The sequence below is a fragment of the Neltuma alba genome, unplaced genomic scaffold, assembly GCF_004799145.2.
Source record: "Neltuma alba isolate B1F8T4 unplaced genomic scaffold, ASM479914v2 tig00004261_pilon, whole genome shotgun sequence".
NCBI classification, from domain to species: Eukaryota; Viridiplantae; Streptophyta; class Magnoliopsida; order Fabales; family Fabaceae; genus Neltuma; species Neltuma alba.
In genome coordinates, this window is record NW_021633626.1 from 17,012 (window position 1) to 34,805 (window position 17,794).

General features: G+C 34.6%; 1 protein-coding gene and 1 pseudogene across 4 annotated transcripts; both read right to left on the reverse strand.

Annotated features, from left to right (window-relative positions):
* Positions 1 to 252: 252 nt before the first annotated feature.
* LOC114744091 (probable amino acid permease 7) lies at positions 253 to 10,623 on the reverse strand. 4 transcript variants are annotated; one of them, XM_028932273.1, is made up of 8 exons: positions 9,677 to 9,770; positions 2,985 to 3,107; positions 2,657 to 2,890; positions 2,359 to 2,452; positions 1,899 to 2,113; positions 1,395 to 1,528; positions 1,070 to 1,297; positions 559 to 960 (listed from the first exon to the last, which is right to left on the reverse strand). In XM_028932273.1, the coding sequence occupies exons 2-8, from the start codon at positions 3,052 to 3,054 to the stop codon at positions 559 to 561; spliced, it is 1,377 nt and encodes a 458-aa protein (XP_028788106.1). In that variant the 5' UTR covers positions 3,055 to 3,107; positions 9,677 to 9,770. The 4 variants fall into 4 exon arrangements, with proteins under 4 accessions (XP_028788107.1, XP_028788108.1, XP_028788106.1 ...); XM_028932272.1 differs by lacking the exon at positions 9,677 to 9,770 and adding an exon at positions 3,375 to 3,665; XM_028932274.1 differs by lacking the exon at positions 9,677 to 9,770 and having other exon boundaries at positions 253 to 960; positions 2,985 to 3,054.
* Positions 10,624 to 12,424: 1,801 nt separating this feature from the next.
* Positions 12,425 to 16,927, reverse strand: LOC114744090 (vacuolar cation/proton exchanger 5-like; annotated as a pseudogene).
* Positions 16,928 to 17,794: the final 867 nt, after the last annotated feature.

Sequence of the window (17,794 nt, forward strand, 5' to 3'; positions counted from 1 at the left end):
TTATTGATTGAAATTGTTCACATTAGAAATCTGTCCGGATTCATAAATTTAATTGAGATTTATAATTTATCATTATTTTTCATCTTGTTTTTTATGGTGAGGTTCTGCGAAAACATGTATACATGCTAGAAATTGATTACTATTTCATAGATAAAATGGTCTTCCGAGGAGCAGTTATTTCAAATGTTCAATATATTATTATATTATAAAGAAAATGACGTCAAAAACATTGCACAAAATAATACTCATCAATTTGACAATTTGCTCTTCCTTTTTATATATCTTCCTATTAAGAAGCAAAAGCCAAACCACATTACAAGGTTCTGTAGCAGAACTAAAATTATTCTGCAATTTTCACCCTTCACAAGAAATCTAGCCTCCAGACTAAACCATATTCTTCCTTCTTTCTCATTCTGGGAGTTGCTCCTATTTTTTATGTTCGCTACCAGTTTTCTTATAAACATTACACGTGTAATGTTTTTTTATTGTAAAACTTGGTAACAAACACTTACAATACTTTACCTCAATGTGTATCTAAAGCATAATGATAAATCTTCTTCAGCCAAGTTTCTGGCTTATGATTCCTTCCAGAGACCCAATAAGACCTACCACAGTAACAAGAAAGCAAACGAAGCTAAAACATCTGAGCACAATCCATTTTCTGCTCCAAGCTTCAATTTTCTTCTGTACAAAGTACATCTCCACTGGGAAATATATAGCCAATGGCCAAAAGCTCATCGCCCCTAACACTCCCAGAACTTGGTTGAAGTAAGGAAACAGGATTCCAAGCCCTGTGGTTGTAATCACATACACTGTTCTAAACACAAACTTGAAGGTATTTATCTGGAAACTTGGCAACAGAGGCAGTTTCAGCTTGTAGAAGTTATTCACAAACCCGCTGTTTGGGAATTTTCTTGAAGCCCATCCTTCTGCAGAACTGTATATGGGTTGGCTGAAAATCTGCGGAAAAGAGAACCATAGTTACTAAGAGTTAGAGAACATGATAAAAGAGGAAGTTACGTGTCAAAATTCATGTTAAAAACAATGACTAGTATAGCAGTAGAACTACCTGATACCCTCCAATCAAATGAAGAATAATGCAAACATTAGCTAAGTCAATGAGCCAGTAAGGCTCATAGAAGCCAAAGCCTGTCAAGAGATTTCCTGGTGTGTTGTTTCCAAATGCTGCATATCCAAAGCATCCACAACAGAGGTAGAAGAATGTTGTAATGAAGATTGCAACCATGGATGCTTTCTTCATGGTCTGGTTTTCTGGAGGAGGAGACTCTAAGGTATCCTTCACTCAAAGAGGGGGGGGGGGTTCAGTGCTATGCTTTAGCTTTAAACTGTGTTTCTTCTTCTTCTTCTTTTCAACACTGGGATATGATATTTACCTGTATCTCGAGCAGAATGACCGAGTATGGATAGGCGAAGGCTATGTCACCAAGTGCTTGAAAGATTAACCATAACTTCTCAACTACATTCTTTGCAGGTACTCCTGTTACGCTCCCCATGATTCTCCCATTTTCTGCAATATCAGCCATAAGGAGAATGACTTATATAAAATCTTGATTTCCCATACTTTTTTTCCATTCATTGTTTCAGAAATATAACCCACAACAGACTTTCTCTCAGTTCGGTAGATTTTTATAGAGACTATTATTTTAAATGAAAAGTTTAAGTAATTAACTGAAAGACTATATATAATTCTATGATAATCTGTTAGACTGCAGTATACCCTCTTTAAGCTATTTGAACTTAAGTGTGGCAAAAAATTAAGCCGTAAGCCCATCATTCTTTAATACTACATCAAGAACTATTGAAGCTCAAAAGTTTGAATTGTAAAATGAAGGCAAGGCTTGATATTGTGACAGCAGCATTTTAATATTGAGGCTTACCTATAGTTTGAGCAATGCCAAGTCCTAGTCCAATGAATGAGTACGTGAAGGACATTATTGCAGCCACAACTGAAACCCACGCCATGTTGTGGAGATCTGGTATGAATGACATGATAATCTGAATGCATCCAAACAAAACCATAAACAAGGTATCCCCATAATTGCAAGGAGCGTTGTGCCCTTCCTTGTGATAACAGTTTGATTTTAGAATTGCCCTGCATCAGAAAATCAAATATTTGTCTTTAGAACATGTTAAAAACATCAGCAATCACACAGCCTCTGTGTCAGCATCATCTATCCATCAGTAGACTACACTTTAAACTGTACTTCAACATGGCATATTTTGTTGTCGTATTTTGTATTGGAGCAAGTTTTGAAACTAATTGTTCATGAAACACAAGATTAAGTAGTTAGCATTTGCAGTTTTCTCATTTCATGAGGGGTTTAACAAGTGAAGTACCTCATACATGTTGCTGTGGTAATTACGTAAGCAACACAAGTCCCATACAAGGTCAGAAATTGAAGGGAACCAGCCACCCATGTCCTTTTATTTCCTGAACTAACACTAAATTGAATCAGAATGTATAAACATGACACCATATCTTATTTTACAAACGTTTGACACTTGTATCAGACACGACACAACGCCTGAAACTGCACTTAAACAATACATATGTTGTGGTCATGTCGTATCTGAATTAGTGTTTGTGCTTCTTAAATAGACAAGAAAAATGAAAGAGTTGGCGTGGTAATAGTACCAAGGTAGACTCTAACAGCTCCAATGTAAGAGTAGTTTCTTTTGCCAGATTTAGAATCTGAGGTTCTGTAACAATCAGAGACGAGGAAGGAGGAAATGTATGTGACAATTGCAAATAGAAGCAAGGCAACTGGACCAGCAATCCATCCTAATTGGGAAGTGCTCCATGCCAGTGAAAGCACACCAGAACCAATAACAGCAGTAATGATGTGAGCAACGGCACTTGTCAGTGTTCCTGGTGTAGTGGAATTTGAAGGATGAGATTGAAGAAGAAGAAGAAGAATACATGAAAGATAATTTGGTTTTTAGTTGTTGTAGAGGATTTTTACCGGTTCTTTTGGCTCGCCCATCATCATCATAAGGACCACTTGCTATTTGTAGAGAGTTTTGAACAGCCATCTTTAATCCAAAATCCCAGATCAATAGAAGGCCAAGAAGTTCTTAGTCACTCCCTGTGAATCCCACAAGACAAAAATGCCTAAGAGAAGCACATTCAAGACAAACTATACCCTCATATAAAATATGAAAATCCTGAGCCTAAGATAGTAAATGTGTGTCGTGTCTAATGTCAGTGTCTGAGCAGAGAAGTTGAATTGAAATCTGGAAAAAGAACATTTGCTGGTGTGACTGTGTATCATCAACGTGTGATTCAAAGAACCTGAACTAAAGAAACATTTCAATATATATAAGACCAAACAAGACTCTCAAATCTCAATTACCAATGAAGCTCCCTCTGCTTTTTGGCTCAAACCTAAAGCTGGGGTTCACTATAAGTAGAGAAGAAAAAGTCGTGAAGGATACCCAACGTGACGTAGTTGCTTATTTGAAGCTATGAAGCAAACAATGAGGTAAGATGTAATTGCTTCAGAATTATTATCAGCAGACTTTGAAGACTGCACTAGTCATCATGACAAACTAATAATGCAGGAATGATCTGCAACCATCTACTTTATGGGGCTAAGTAGTAAAATATTCAACCCTTGGGGACCAAATCTTTCAAGACATGTGAGTGGGTAGGCATACCAATTGCTTAAATCAAAAAACGAGTGCCGTGTGTGCTTTTATTATATGTTATATAATATTCCACTTTTTCGCGTTAACAGTGTGTGCCGTAGTGTGTGGTTTCTTTCAGTACCTAAAGGCGAGTTGAACCAAGCAAGTTAATAGAAAACAACATGTGTGTTTTATCTTCCATGGTGTTCAAAGAGCCTCAATAATGGTAGACCCCGTGGGGAGGGGGGGACATTTTTTTGTGGCTGCATAAGCAAGTGGATGGCTTGTCCTTATCCATAAGGGTTAATCATGGTGAAGAAGTGCGTTGGACTTTTGAGGACTTGTGAAGTTAAGTATAGGGATCACAAGATAAAACATGAGATCTAACTAAGAGCATGTTTGGTTTCACATCAGAAACCAGTAAAATTATAGCACGTTATATCAAAATCATGATTTTGATGACTTCCAACATAGAATCAAGCACGGGCAGTTTAGAGTACTCAAATTTATAACCACACAAGATTCTGATAATGTTCTGATGAAGATTGTCTTGTTTTGTGTGTAGGAGGTGTGTTGTTTGAAACGTGATGGACAATATTTGTGTTAAACACCACAAGAATCCCTTATTGCATGTTATGATGTCTTTGTCTTATGCTATTGTCCACAAGTGTCAAGTGAATAATTCTGTAAAGGGAAAACGTAATGTAAAGAGTAGTTAAAATTTACCTTGTAAATAATAGTATTCATCTAGACCCTACAACAATTTTTGGATCCTTTCTAGCTTGGTAGAAGTCAAAGTAGCAAAGGCTATTATTTTTCATCAAACCCATGATCTGAATCAATTCATGGATGGATATCTTTATATAATAAAAAAATTGATACCAAATTATATTAATGTTAATAAACAAATTTAAACCATTTTAATGGCATATCCAGTGTGCTGTAAATTTAGTTGATCAAACATTGAAATCATGATGGGGCCTTGACACCCTGGTAACTTGATATTTACAGCATATATATTCAGAAACTACTGAGTTATGACAAGAAATGAAAATAGAGTTGAGAGCTTTTTGCTAAAATGACCGGCCAACCATTTTTGGAAGTTAAAGATATTTATGTCGACCGTTTGATGTAATTAATGTGGCAAGAGACAAATTGAAAACTTATAACTAAAATATTTCAGAAAATGAAATACTAGTACTATAATTAAAAGATGGCGGTTGCCGTTCTAATGCACAGAGACTCAAGAGCCTGGTTGGTTATCCGTTTTTAATGGCTGGCACACGTTTTGATGCACAGTTTTGAAAGGGCGTCTTCATAATTTCACACAATGATGATGATGATGATGATCAAAAATATATTCTCCCTGGTTTTTATTATATGGCATTTTCAATCACCTCATGAAACTTAAAAATAGGTGGTTAACTTATTTTGTTTGGAAATAAAAAGATTTAACTAATTTTCAAATAATGAATTATATCTTGAAAAACGAAAAATATATTAAATTAACATGGGTAATTTACCTTATTTGGTAACTTATAATAATTATTATTATCAATAAATATATTTTAATTTTTTTAAATACTCTTTTTTTTTGCCGACTTAAATATTCTTATTGACTGTTTGAGATAGTGACTATGGATTTAATGATGAAAATAGATATTTCTAGTAAAAACATGGAAAGGAGGTACAAATCTATTTTAAAATATTTCTTACAAGTACAAAGAGCTATTGTTTTAAATTAAAGAGTCACTGAGACAGGGAGAAGAACCCCTCCGGCCTCAAATTACTCCCCTCCGTTTCTTATTATAAGAGATAATAACTAAATTACGTTGATAAAAAAAAAGTTAAAATTAGTTGAGGACAATTAATGTGTAAAAAGTATAATATTTTTCTAAGCTAATGTTAATAAGGAGAGAGAGTATGGAGGAACAATTAAATTATTCAAAGAAAGAGAGTGGGAGGGAAAGAGAGTATGAGTTGGAGACAAAATAAATAGGGGTAAATAGGAAATCAATTAAAAATTAGAGACAACTTTTAAGTGTCTCTTATATATAGAAACATGACGTAAGCATCAATGTCTCTTATATAAGGAACAGAGGGATAAAAATTAAAAATCGAAGTTTCTCAAATTGATAGCCTCAGATGCAAGTTTCCAGGGGTCGAAAAGAACATGTGAAAAGCCGGGAAATCAAAAATTGTTTGCTTCTTTCCTTCGAGGGAGAAAAATAAAAACAAACTTGCTTCCAAAGGTATCACTGAAATTTACTTAATAAACTTGAATCTTTACTGACATTTAAGAATTCATTTATTTAAAATAGAATAAATTTATCTTGTAGCCTCCCCTATGCTTATTATAATAGCCTGTTCCTTTGAAGCTCACAGTGGATCAGACACACTAATTTAACATTCTTGAGCCTGGTTAGCTACCAAACTACTCGAGAAGATAAAACCTACCAAACAAGCAAGACCATAAATAAATAAATACCAAAACGGGAAATGAATCGAATATGAGAAGGAGTAGTTTTATATTATGGGGACCGTGTGGCATCTGATAAACTAGACGACCAGATTCATTTGCTTTCTGATAATGTCACAAGCAGGAATCTAAGGATCCAAAAGAGTGATGAACAATGTATGGTGCATATGTGCTTTATATATATATATATATATTCCTTTCTGTGATTCTGATGGGTTAATAATGGATGGGAACGGACATTTTTGTTCCTTTTTCAGTTGAATTTTCTAATAATCTCATCCAACCGGGGTTTGAACATATGATGGATACGTCAAGAGTTTTGAACTGCATAATTTTCGGTTCCTGTCAACTGATTCCAATACATAGCATAGAAAAAGTAGGTATAATAATTTGGGATAGAAAAAGTAGGTATAATATTTGGGATAGAAAAAGTAGGTATAATAATTTGGGATGTTAGATAGACTTTCGAAAGTTTGACTGCGACATAAACCCTACTTCATATATATGCATTGTTATTCTTTTCTTTTTTTTGGAATATATACCAAATATTTGACATGGGAAGCCCTAGCCCATACTTTATATCTGAGATTGACTTGCCCTACTATATACTTCAACCAAAGTTCTTGTACTTTTTCAGGTGTGTGCGCGTATATATGTATTTGCCAAACTTTTTGAGGAGTATATTAAGTTTCACATTAAAAATATTCAAAATCATGGTTTAAATGGAATAAAGAAAACCTTAAATTTCATAAATTCTGTTTGTATTTAATATTATAATCTACACAATACTACCTCTGGTTTTTAATACAAAAGCTAATTTAACTTTTAATTTGATGTTAAATATAAGACTCTAATATATTTTGTCTCTTATATTTATTTATTTATTTCCAAAATAGTCTTTGTAGTAGTTGCACATGTTAAAAGTTGAATCAAAGAATAGTTTTAGTTGATACATGATTAGTAAAAGTATTTTAAAAAAAGATAATACTTAATTATTACAAATAACCAACTGAACGAACTTCCTAATTTACTCAATTAATTAATTAGTTCTTATATTAAGGACACAGGATAGTAATAAATAGAGGATCAGTAAGTATATATTCATGTTAAAAATTAATGATATAATTTTGTAAAATAGAACAAAAAAATCTTCTCTTTATACCCTATAAATAGGAGTAAAGAAGCGTGTGCATATTAGACTAACCTTTGAAGTTAGTGATTTCTTTTTTTCTTTTTTTTTTTTCTAAAGCATAGGTATTCTCTTATTTAAATTAATTTTATTCAAAATACTATTAGGTACTAAATGTATATCTTTCTTAACCTTTGCTCTTTGCTCCGCTGGGAAAGGAGCTGGTCCCTCACGTCAAAACGATGGTGAGGTTGGTCCTGTTGATTGGGCTTGATCGAAGATGACAACCTCCAAATGGGACCGTATGGGCCCAATGGCCTGTTAACTTTATGGACTTTTGTGGTCGTTGGATTATAAGCCCATCCCTCTGACGTCGTTTCCTCACTGTATTATTGTCCTCAGTCCTCACCTTTATTATTATTAATTTATTATTAGGGATAAGGTACTTATATATGTCCGAGCATTCATAAAGGAACACTCAACATTTAAAATTTTTTTTAGCTCTTGTATGTTTTAAAATTTTTATTTTGTAGCATTTTTACGTTTATATAGAATTAGAAAAAATTCCAGAAAAAACCCTTGAAATCTAGGAAATTTCAGATTGGATCCTAATTTCGTAAATGACAGAAAGGGTCACTGACCCAATCTATCATTTGTGAAATTAAGAGAAATTGACAATTTTACCCCTGACTAAGTAAAAAGTGAGTAGTTATTCTTTAAACAAATCTAGGTAACGCATACACTGTTCTAGTGATTACAGGATTAGTTGTAGTTAATAATAAGGTACGTGGCTATGAAAAAGTGAGTAGTTATTCCCTATACGAATCTAGGTAATGCTTACATTGTTCTAGTGATTACAAAATTAGTTGTAGTTAATAACAAGGTACGTGGCTGTGAAAAAGTGAGTAGTTATTCGCTACACGAATATAGGTAACGCCTGAACCTTTAGTGATTTTTTAATTATTGTAGTGAATGAATACAAATGAGGGTAAAGTTGTCAATTCTTCTTCTTGATTTTACAAATGACAGATTGGGTCACTGACCTTTTCTGTTACTTACGAAATTTCAAGACCTAATTTAAAATTTTTTATATTCCAATAACCTTTTTTGGGATTTTCTCTAAAAATTATTAAAAAAAAACTTTGAGATGTTAAGTACTCCTCTTAAATGCTTCCGACATATATAAATATCTTATCCCTTATTATTATTATTGGGCAAATAAGTCAGTACCAGTGTTGCCTCTTTCACACTTCTCCTTACTTTTTTGTCGTCTTCTTTTGATTTGAGCTGTTTCAGCTTTTCAAAGTTTCAACTCACAACTTGATCAACTTGTGAATTTTCTCTGACAGACTTGTTTTGATCATTGTCGTCCGGAGAAAAGAAAAGAGGTTGTTAGACCATTTTTTAATAATTTATTTTTACATTTTAAAAAGTTTTCAAACGCATCATGATAAATACATAATTTTAAATTTTAGTTTGAAAAGTATATAGTTTCACATATTGACCAAGAAATAATTTCCAAATATAAATCTATATTGTTTAATTTATATACTTGTATTCTTTCATTATTTTACTTCATATTTCTAAAAAAAATTTATTTGAACTCTACAATTATTATCTTTTTTATCCCTTCTGGATTTTTATTGTATCTTGAAATCTCTTGTAATCCCTAAAAATTCGATCTTTATATCAATATCTTTTTATGATATAGTGTCCCTGAAAAAATGTTGTGTTAACGTGTGTATATGCCACAATTATTTAGAGGGTGTTTAGATAGAAACCAAACTATGGTTTCAAAAGTGCTTTTACAGTTTACAAAGTAAATATGTGGAGGAGTTTGTTTTATTTTGTTAAAAAGTGCTTTTGAGAAAAATGACTTTGGGCCTTAGATTTTAGGCTAGTTAAGTGTATAAGGGCCCCCAACCTCATGAGTCCATTCTCTTCTTTTTGGGTCACAAGTGTTTTTTTATTTCGATATTCTAATTTAAATTTCTTGGCCCAAATATCAAGCCCAGCCCAGCCCAGCCCAGCCTATCCCATCATGGAATCAAATGAAATAGCGGCACTTTCAATTTCCACGTGAAACGAAGCCCCCAAGACCAAGAGGAAGTTTTTTTAGTTGGCAATCAAAAGGAATAAATATCCTAGGGGTTCCATGATAACGTATACGTGAGTTATATCTTGTATATGATTTGAAGTTTAAAGAATAACTCACGTCACTAAAAGAACTCTTTCTGTCTATCCTTTTACATTTGTGAAGGAGGCAGGACCCAAATTGTTGAGCAAAACATATTAAAAGCTGCTCAATTATTGTAATTTCACTTCTTCTTTTTTTAAAGATATTGAGATTTAGATAATAAATTGAGGAACGATTGGGGGAAAAAAGAACATGGTTGAGAAGAAAAGAGGTAGAAAAATACCTGCCGCAGGAAGCAGAAGTAATGACGTAGGCAGTGGCAGTACCAACCCTATAGATTTCCACCAGCACCCCCGAAATCCTCGCACTTCTATCTCCTGTCAAATATAAATCATCATTAAGACACCACGTAAACTCAATTTCACTCACACTTAAACATTCTCACATCTACTCTTTTAGTTTTAATATAAGACTTATATTAACTATAATATGATCTCACATTTAAGATCGGAGAAGTATTAATATGAGACTTATCTCGTCTAAATAAATTGAGTTTGACGTTATAATCATGACTTTTTTTTTTTTTGTGTGCAAGTCATGGTTAATAAACTTCAAGTGAAGCCGACTCACACCTGGACATTCTCATCTAGATAAACAGAACTTGACATTCTAACTATAACTCGCCTTTGAGTCACGATTCATAGTCATCAAGTCAAGTCCACTAACAATCAGACATTTAAATAATTTGAGAGTTTCCAGCTTGCCTAAATAAATAGGACTTAACATTATACTAGCTCCGATCCTAATTATAAGAGCCAGTTGACTAATTTGAAGAGATTAAGAAGGTAAGTTGAGTTAGTTATTTGTCTTGAATAGATGTTGTCTTTCGTAAAATATCCTTATTAATCAAATATATTGACTATAACTATCATTGTTAGAAGGAGTTACTTTAAAAAAATATATGTATAAATATGAGAGACAAAGTGATTAGAGTCTTATATTTAGAATTAAATAAAAGTCAAACAGGATCTTATATTAAGACCGGAAGTAGTATGTCATGGTTAATAATATTCGTGAAGTGAAGTCCACTCGCTCACACTAGGAAGTCGTAACAAGTGGAGAGTGAGACAAGAACAGACCTAAGTAGTGCTTGACGGCATGCATGAAGGTAGGGTTGCGGACGGGGCCGTGAGGATGAGGGAAGCGGTAGGCGTCGGAGAGGAGGAAGGTGGAAACAAGGGTGGTGCCCGAAAGCAGAAAGATGCTGAGAGGGCCCACAATCCAACCAAGCTGCGCAATGCTCCAAGCCAATGACAGAACTCCTGCTCCTATCACCCCTGTTATTATGTGTGCCACTGCGCTCCCCCACGTTCCCTGTTTCTCATCCACACATGTAACTCATTCTTTATCATTTATTATTCCTTAATTTCATCATATTTTTTCAGCCATTATTCCATAATCCATATAAATAATATGCAACTTGATATATCTCTATGAATTCATAATTTTATTGATTTGTTCAGTTTATAGTTTCCCAAATTGTATTAAATATAATCTATTTCCTACCCCCACAATGCAAAGTAGCTACCATTCACCCCCACCTGTAAGTCAAAACGAATTTCCACTCTTTTCCGCCCTTTGATTCTATTAGATATATATATATATATATATATCTCTCTACTTCTTCCGCTAGCAGAGTTCGTCCATACTAAACGTTAAACTGTTAAAACAAAGAATCTTGTGTTGATGATGATAATGAAGACTTTGATTTTATTGTTTCCTCCTCCTTTTCTTTCTGGGTTACGTTATGCGAGAAACTGATAAACTTGAACCCAACACATCAAATTTATCTCAAGAAGATTGAACTCAGGAAGATAATAATAATAAGAGCTCATCTCAGTCCTAAAAAAACTCTCAGCTGAATTCATACGAGAAACCAACAAAATTATCAGTCGTACTTAATTACCTGTTCTACGAGGAGGCTCTTGAATCACACTGGAAGAGGAAGACGAGGCTTCGATGAAGGGTCGTTGTTCAACGACATCCTCTGCACCCATTTCTCCAGAAAGACCCGTCGGCAGGCAATAATTAGCAGAAGCGAAGTATGAAGTAAATGGCGTGATTGGTTTTAATTTCTAAAAGAAGTCGCCGTTGCATTTGACTGTAAGATACACAAGCCTTTACCTACCTATGCTCAAGCCTTTCATTTTACTGAATGCGAATATCTTCAAGATACCCCAACATGATGCGAAAACGGCTGGTGTTCCTAAATTAAGGTTCGAATTCTGGTTGAGAAAAGTGCTCATATTTAATAGGAAAAAAAAGGAAAGAAAAATCGCCAAGATATCCCTAAGGCCCTTTTCTATTTGGATACTCACAGTCTATCTCCTTTTCAAAAATGTTGAAGCTACTATTAGCTACCTGCCAAACTCAGCCATTACCAAACCACCAACCTCTGTTCTTTGTCAGAATGGCTATTACGAGTTCCGAGCATGAATGAATGAATCCTCGATAATAGGCCTGGCATCTTGTGTTGAACACGCGCGCACACACCACACACTCAATAGTGTTACAACAGAGTTTACAGAAGGCAGACACGTAAAGAGAGAATGAAGGAATGACACAGATATGCAAGATACGTGTACACCTCTAGAATCATCTGTACGTGAACTACAGATAATTACCTGTTTAATGTCTTAATCTCGTGTTTTAACAGCCATTCTAGATGCGCAACCTTAAACCGACTTTTCTTCTTTGTGAGAGTAGCTGTTACGGGTCTAAATCACTGTATCGAATTTATCGCAGGAACCTGTGTGTGAGAGTTTTGTACCATATGATATTTTTACATGTTTCTGGCATTTAACATGTGAAACTCTTATTGGCCTCCGCTAAAATGCATGCAAGCCTTTTTCAGTTTTCCAATTTGTATCAGTGAAGAATAATGACGCTGAATGGCGTTTATGAAGCTCAAGCAGAAGATGGAAATTTAAAAATCAGAACTTGATCTTTTAAATTTACAGTAGGACAGCTGAACACAAACTTTTCTTGTAATTTTAGGACCTTATCAGGAGGAATCTACAAGAAATTTAGTTTGCAACAGAAATTAGGAAGCACAACCAGAAGGTTGAAGTTTAAAAATCGAAACAAAGGAACCTCTCACATTTACAATAGGACAAGATAGTATAACATTTGGCTATTCTTTTAACACGGTGTCCTAATAAGAAGGATCTGCATGTACAAAGAAACTAGCTGCCACTATCAGATAGCATAGAATAAGCATAAGTCCCTTGAAGTAATTAGAAGTTCCTTCCTGCAAATTCAAAACAAAGTTATCAAAAGTGTATTCTTGTGAATGCCATGATGGTAATCAATCAAAATGGGTTTGGCCCATTGGCAGCACACCCACTATCTCAAATGATAGAAGGCTCTTTTAACTCTGCCCACGCAAGCTAAAGTGCGCTAACTTATTTTTAAGTCTATTTACATTTTATAGGTTCCCAGAATGATATCAATATTTTGCATAAAAATTATATATCTCTGAAGACAAACCTGCAACAAGAGGGCTACAACAATAACAGTTAGAAACAGTGATGCCGTCTCGAAAAGTTGAAAGTTTAGGTCCAAAGGATGCTCCATTATCCACCCAATAATCACGCAAAGTGGTATCTGCAAAATGACAGCGGAAATAATGAAGCAATATATTCAGGATATAGAAAAGAAAGTTGACTTACCGCAAGACAAGGACAAAGTTTCAATAAATAAACAAATTATCCAAGCAGGAATAATAGCAGGAATTTGCAGTTTGATATATGAGGAAGTCTTGACTGAATAATGCCAGATAGAGGCTATGAATATTGCATCAATTGCTATCCGAAGGAAGTAGTTCACTTTAGTTTGTTATTTCGTTATATTTGGTTTTAGTCCTACTAAGCACTATAAACCACTTTCTTCTTGAAATAACTGTAACTCTCCATGTTAGATACCATCTCTTCTGATTCCAGCATTATCACATATTTGAATACTAAGTTACAATGACAAACACAGACATTGATTCTCATGTGGGAAAAATCGAAGAAACCAGAATTAGCGAAATCTTTACAAATTCAGAGAGCATTGCATTCTCACCCAGGATTAAGTACCTACCACAAACATAGATATCTGTGTGGATGAACCTATTGCTACTCCCAAGGAAATATCCTGCAGGTTATAGAAACCATCAATGTGAAACAATGGGCTTTGTTTATTTTTGTGGGAAAACAAAAGAATTGATGAAAGCTTACAAGCTTATCTTTCATTGCAAACATGACAGCACTGGCATGCTCCGCAGCATTGCCCACTAGGGGAAGCAATATTACACTGATAAAAGACACTGGCATTTTCCATGAAGTTGATGCTCCCTGTGAACCAGATGATATATAAAGCCTCACTTCTTTCAAAATAATCCTTCCAAGAACATTAACTCAGCAGTCACCAAAACTTATATTTAGTTCTATTTTTGCAAATACGCTAACATGATATGATGAGAGGTTGGTACGCTAAGCTATCAGAAGCTAAACTCTGAAGAATCTGCTTCAATTTCTCTTCAGTTGAAATGTATACCAGGGAGCATACAAGGGAATAAAAAGAAACGCAGATAAATCTCAGACAGATGATGCTACTTTATTTATTTAGACAAGACTGGAATTTTCAAGGCGTTCATGCAACATGTCAGAGAAAAAGTTGAAAAATTAGTCACCTCTATGGCACCAACTAAATATTCTGACAGAATTGATATCAAAGCAGTCATGATTGAAAGCCAGATTATTGATTCCCATTTAGAGATATCAGGAGATTCATCATCTTCTATGCAGTTTCCATGATTCCCCTCCTCCTGAATTCTCATCATGCATCACACAACTTAGTGAGTCAAGGATCAAAATGTTAGTTTTAAACATACACCAGAACAGGTATGCACCAGAAAAGCCATCCATTAATTTTAGAAGTCTTAAAAGAATATGAGCAGTGAACAATTACTCTACTTAATTCTAACTCAAAAAATTGCTTTAACAAGCTGATAATCTTACCTGCAGTTATTCACTCATTTGACAGATAATGTTCTGAGAAAGTCAGAGACAGTATTCGTGGCAAAATTTAAAAAAGAAAAAAAATCAAGAGTTTCAAAGGGAATAGCATGTGCACAAACCAGAAAAAAATGAATGAATTTAAGAGACAAACAAGCGAAAAACTTGAGGCAAGAAGGCCAACCTCATTCAAAGAGAGGTATAGACTTCTTTGACTAGTTAACTGGAAAAATAGATATGCAGCATAAGCCACAAGCATGATCAGCTGCTGAATCTTGAAAGGGCCAACTCTGAGCTCCCAAAATGGACCTCAGTGTGTGTGTAGTGAAGAACAGCAGGAAAAAGTAAGCCCATACTGCCATCAATAGCAATCCTGCGTTCACTGTAGCAGTTCCCTGCGTGCTCATGTGAATCAGCTTTGGTCAATTATTTAAAGGTGAAACTAAGGAAGATAAAGAAAACAGAAGCTAACATGTCTACCTTGTTAAAAACCTGCTCCTTCTTATTAAAAACAATCCCACCACAAAAAAAATGCACATCCAAGCACCAACAACAAGTTAGACAAATTTGACCCCAGCAAAGAGAGTTGGACAACTCGTGTCATTCTCTTTTCAGTGCATATATTGAGATGATCAGTTCTGTTGCATTTCAAAAGTGGCATTTAGAAGACCCCCAGCTGCATGATCCATGGAATAAGTTAAGAGAACGAAACTAGTAGAAAGAATTGCTCAAACTCAAGCAAAAGTTAAATCGATGTTTTTTCCTTTTGGACATGAAGCCTCACTTTACCATCAGAACTCACAAGCTTGGAACTGATATAACATTGATGTCTACATGACCAACCAATGGAAAATTAAGGTGCACGTAACCAACAGGCACAGGATCTGAAGTTTCAATTCAATCTATGCAAAACTATTCCCTATTGTTAAAAGAGCACCAACCCCTATTCAATTTTCCTCTCTGTAAATCACTAATAGCCTGAATTAACGCAGCACAAGCCACCAGAAGGCCAAGTTAATTCCCTTCCTTTTTGTTGAGTTCCGTGGAATTGCTCAGAAGACCTACTACATTATAGACTAAAGTAAACAACTGGCATCCATGATTTTTTTTCAACCAACAATCCTAAGTTCAAATACGACATAACATGTAACACGATATATAAATAAATAGAGTGGAAGAGAGAAAGGAAGAGGCAGGGGGGAGGGGGAGAGGCTTCAGTCCAGATTATACTTTACAAAAAAGACAAGACTTAGTGCTTCACATTCAAATCACACATTTCATACAACTATTCAAAAGAGATTAAAAAAAAAAAAAAGACAAATCTGGTACAATGCTGCTTATTTGAACTGTTAAAATCGTTACATGTTCCAGTAATAACTCGCCAGCAGTGCCTCCAGAGTAAAACGCCAGCTGCCTATATAACACCGAGAGAATAATAGCATCAGAAACCTTAAAAGCGTGATAGACAAAACGAAATTTAAAACAAAAATGCAATATTACTCTGTAGCATAACCTAGCCGCTCAGCCAAAGGCATTATACCCAACAAACTCAGAGTGAAGACCCAACCCTGCAACCCATCTTTACATTTCAACATAAGACATATGAAGAAAACTTAGTGAAGATCTGTTTAAGCTCGAACTAGAACTCACGTGATGATTAGTCAGTCTCTCCACAATAATTGCCAAAGGCCCCAGAGGCATAAGCAAGTTGAGTCTATTTGAGAAAATAACAATTTGTATACTGTTGTAGACAATACTCCTTAGTGTTTTCTGAGCAGATATTTCAGGGAAATGAGGAGTCTCGTTTTCGATCTCCTGAACTGGTCTTTCATTTAGAGAGTCCATCTATCACAATAAACATCATTTAGTATTCATAACGGTACGGTACCTCAGACCTCTATACTTACAAGGACAACGAATTACCAAAAACAAGGTATATTGGCAGCCAATTCTTGGATTTGTTTTTACAATCTTTGAAATGAGAAAGTATTAAACATTATTTCAACTGACATTTCAATCCATCATGCAGCAAAACAGAACGCCCTTTTTCCTAGACAAAACTATAAACATAGGGAAAATCATGGAAACAATATAGAAATCAGGATGTGAATCGAAGGAAAACTTAGAACCTGGATAATCAAGACGAGGGAAAAGAACACACCTTGCATGTCTCAAACAATTCGTCTAACAGTTTGCATGCGCTGCAAAGCAGAGATATTCAGTGTCAAAGACAGTGTAAGCCATTCTTGAACCCGGAGACAAAAACCCATATTTGAAAAATCGAAAAATAAAATTGTAAAGATACAAGTTAGCACATGAGAGTTGGTTCTAACTTTATTGGATGAGTCTCCATTTCTTATCATAAAACAAGTAGAAAGAAGATGAAAGCAAGAGCAAATTCAAGGGGGTATCATGATAATTCCAGAAGAATATTAACACTAAATAAACTATGACTCACCAGTAATAAAGATGAAGTGAAGGAAATTTTGGCTTGAAAGACCATTTCAGTTTCTTCTTGCAGGTTCGTTAGAAATGACCAGGATTACTCCGAAGCAGTTTCTTCTAGTTAACACACCCTCTCCTCTCTCTCGAAACCGATCAGTTGAGTCGTTGACAATAAAGCTCAATAAATAATTTTACAATTTTGGGAATTTAAATATTATGGTTCATAGAGTAAACTTATCTATTTATCGTGGTTAATAGGTTCCCGGATAATAATACCATATCTCCCTACTTCGGACGGCATAAGCGTTGTCTGTCAATAACAAAAGAAAAAAGTGTACTTGTCAGTACAATGTAAGCAAAGATTCATTCTGACACGTGGCCCCGCCAGATCAGGCTCTTTGCCCACGAAGAACACTAGATCGTAAATATTATTGCTGTGGATAATTCTCTTTTTTGGGGGAGCTGTACATAATATTACTCCGATCCTAAATATAAAATCTATTTTGTAATATAATTTATACTACAAAATAGGTTTTATATTAGAATTTATGTGTTTTAGTCCTCCCTAAGTTGTAACATAGTACATTTCAAGGAGTTTAAAGATGAGGAACGAATCTCATTCAAAACGCAGATGAAAAACGACGAAAATATTAAACGGGAAGAAAGCAATATATATATATATTTTTATATGCATTTATAATTTTTAAATCAGTTTTAACAAGCCTCTATTATTTTAGAGATTCAATTCATTGTTTTGTGAATTTAAACGATTATTCTGTTTTTACTTGAATAGTCATATATTTCAAATGTCTTTAGAATTTGGTCATAATAAGTTCCAATTCATTACAAAATATAAAAGTAGAGTGATCACCTGTGAGAATGTTAAACACATTCTT

What these genes read in the sequence shown, in the direction of transcription:
- LOC114744091 (XM_028932274.1), bottom strand. Translation starts at nt 3,054, where the DNA reads ATGGCTGTTCAAAACTCTCTACAAATAGCAAGTGGTCCTTATGATGAT. An exon ending in TGGGCGAGCCAAAAGAACCG is followed by an intron (nt 2,891 to 2,984) that starts GTAAAAATCCTC and finishes CCACTACACCAG; the next exon opens with GAACACTGACAAGTGCCGTT. An exon ending in ACCACAGCAACATGTATGAG is followed by an intron (nt 2,114 to 2,358) that starts GTACTTCACTTG and finishes TTTCTGATGCAG; the next exon opens with GGCAATTCTAAAATCAAACT.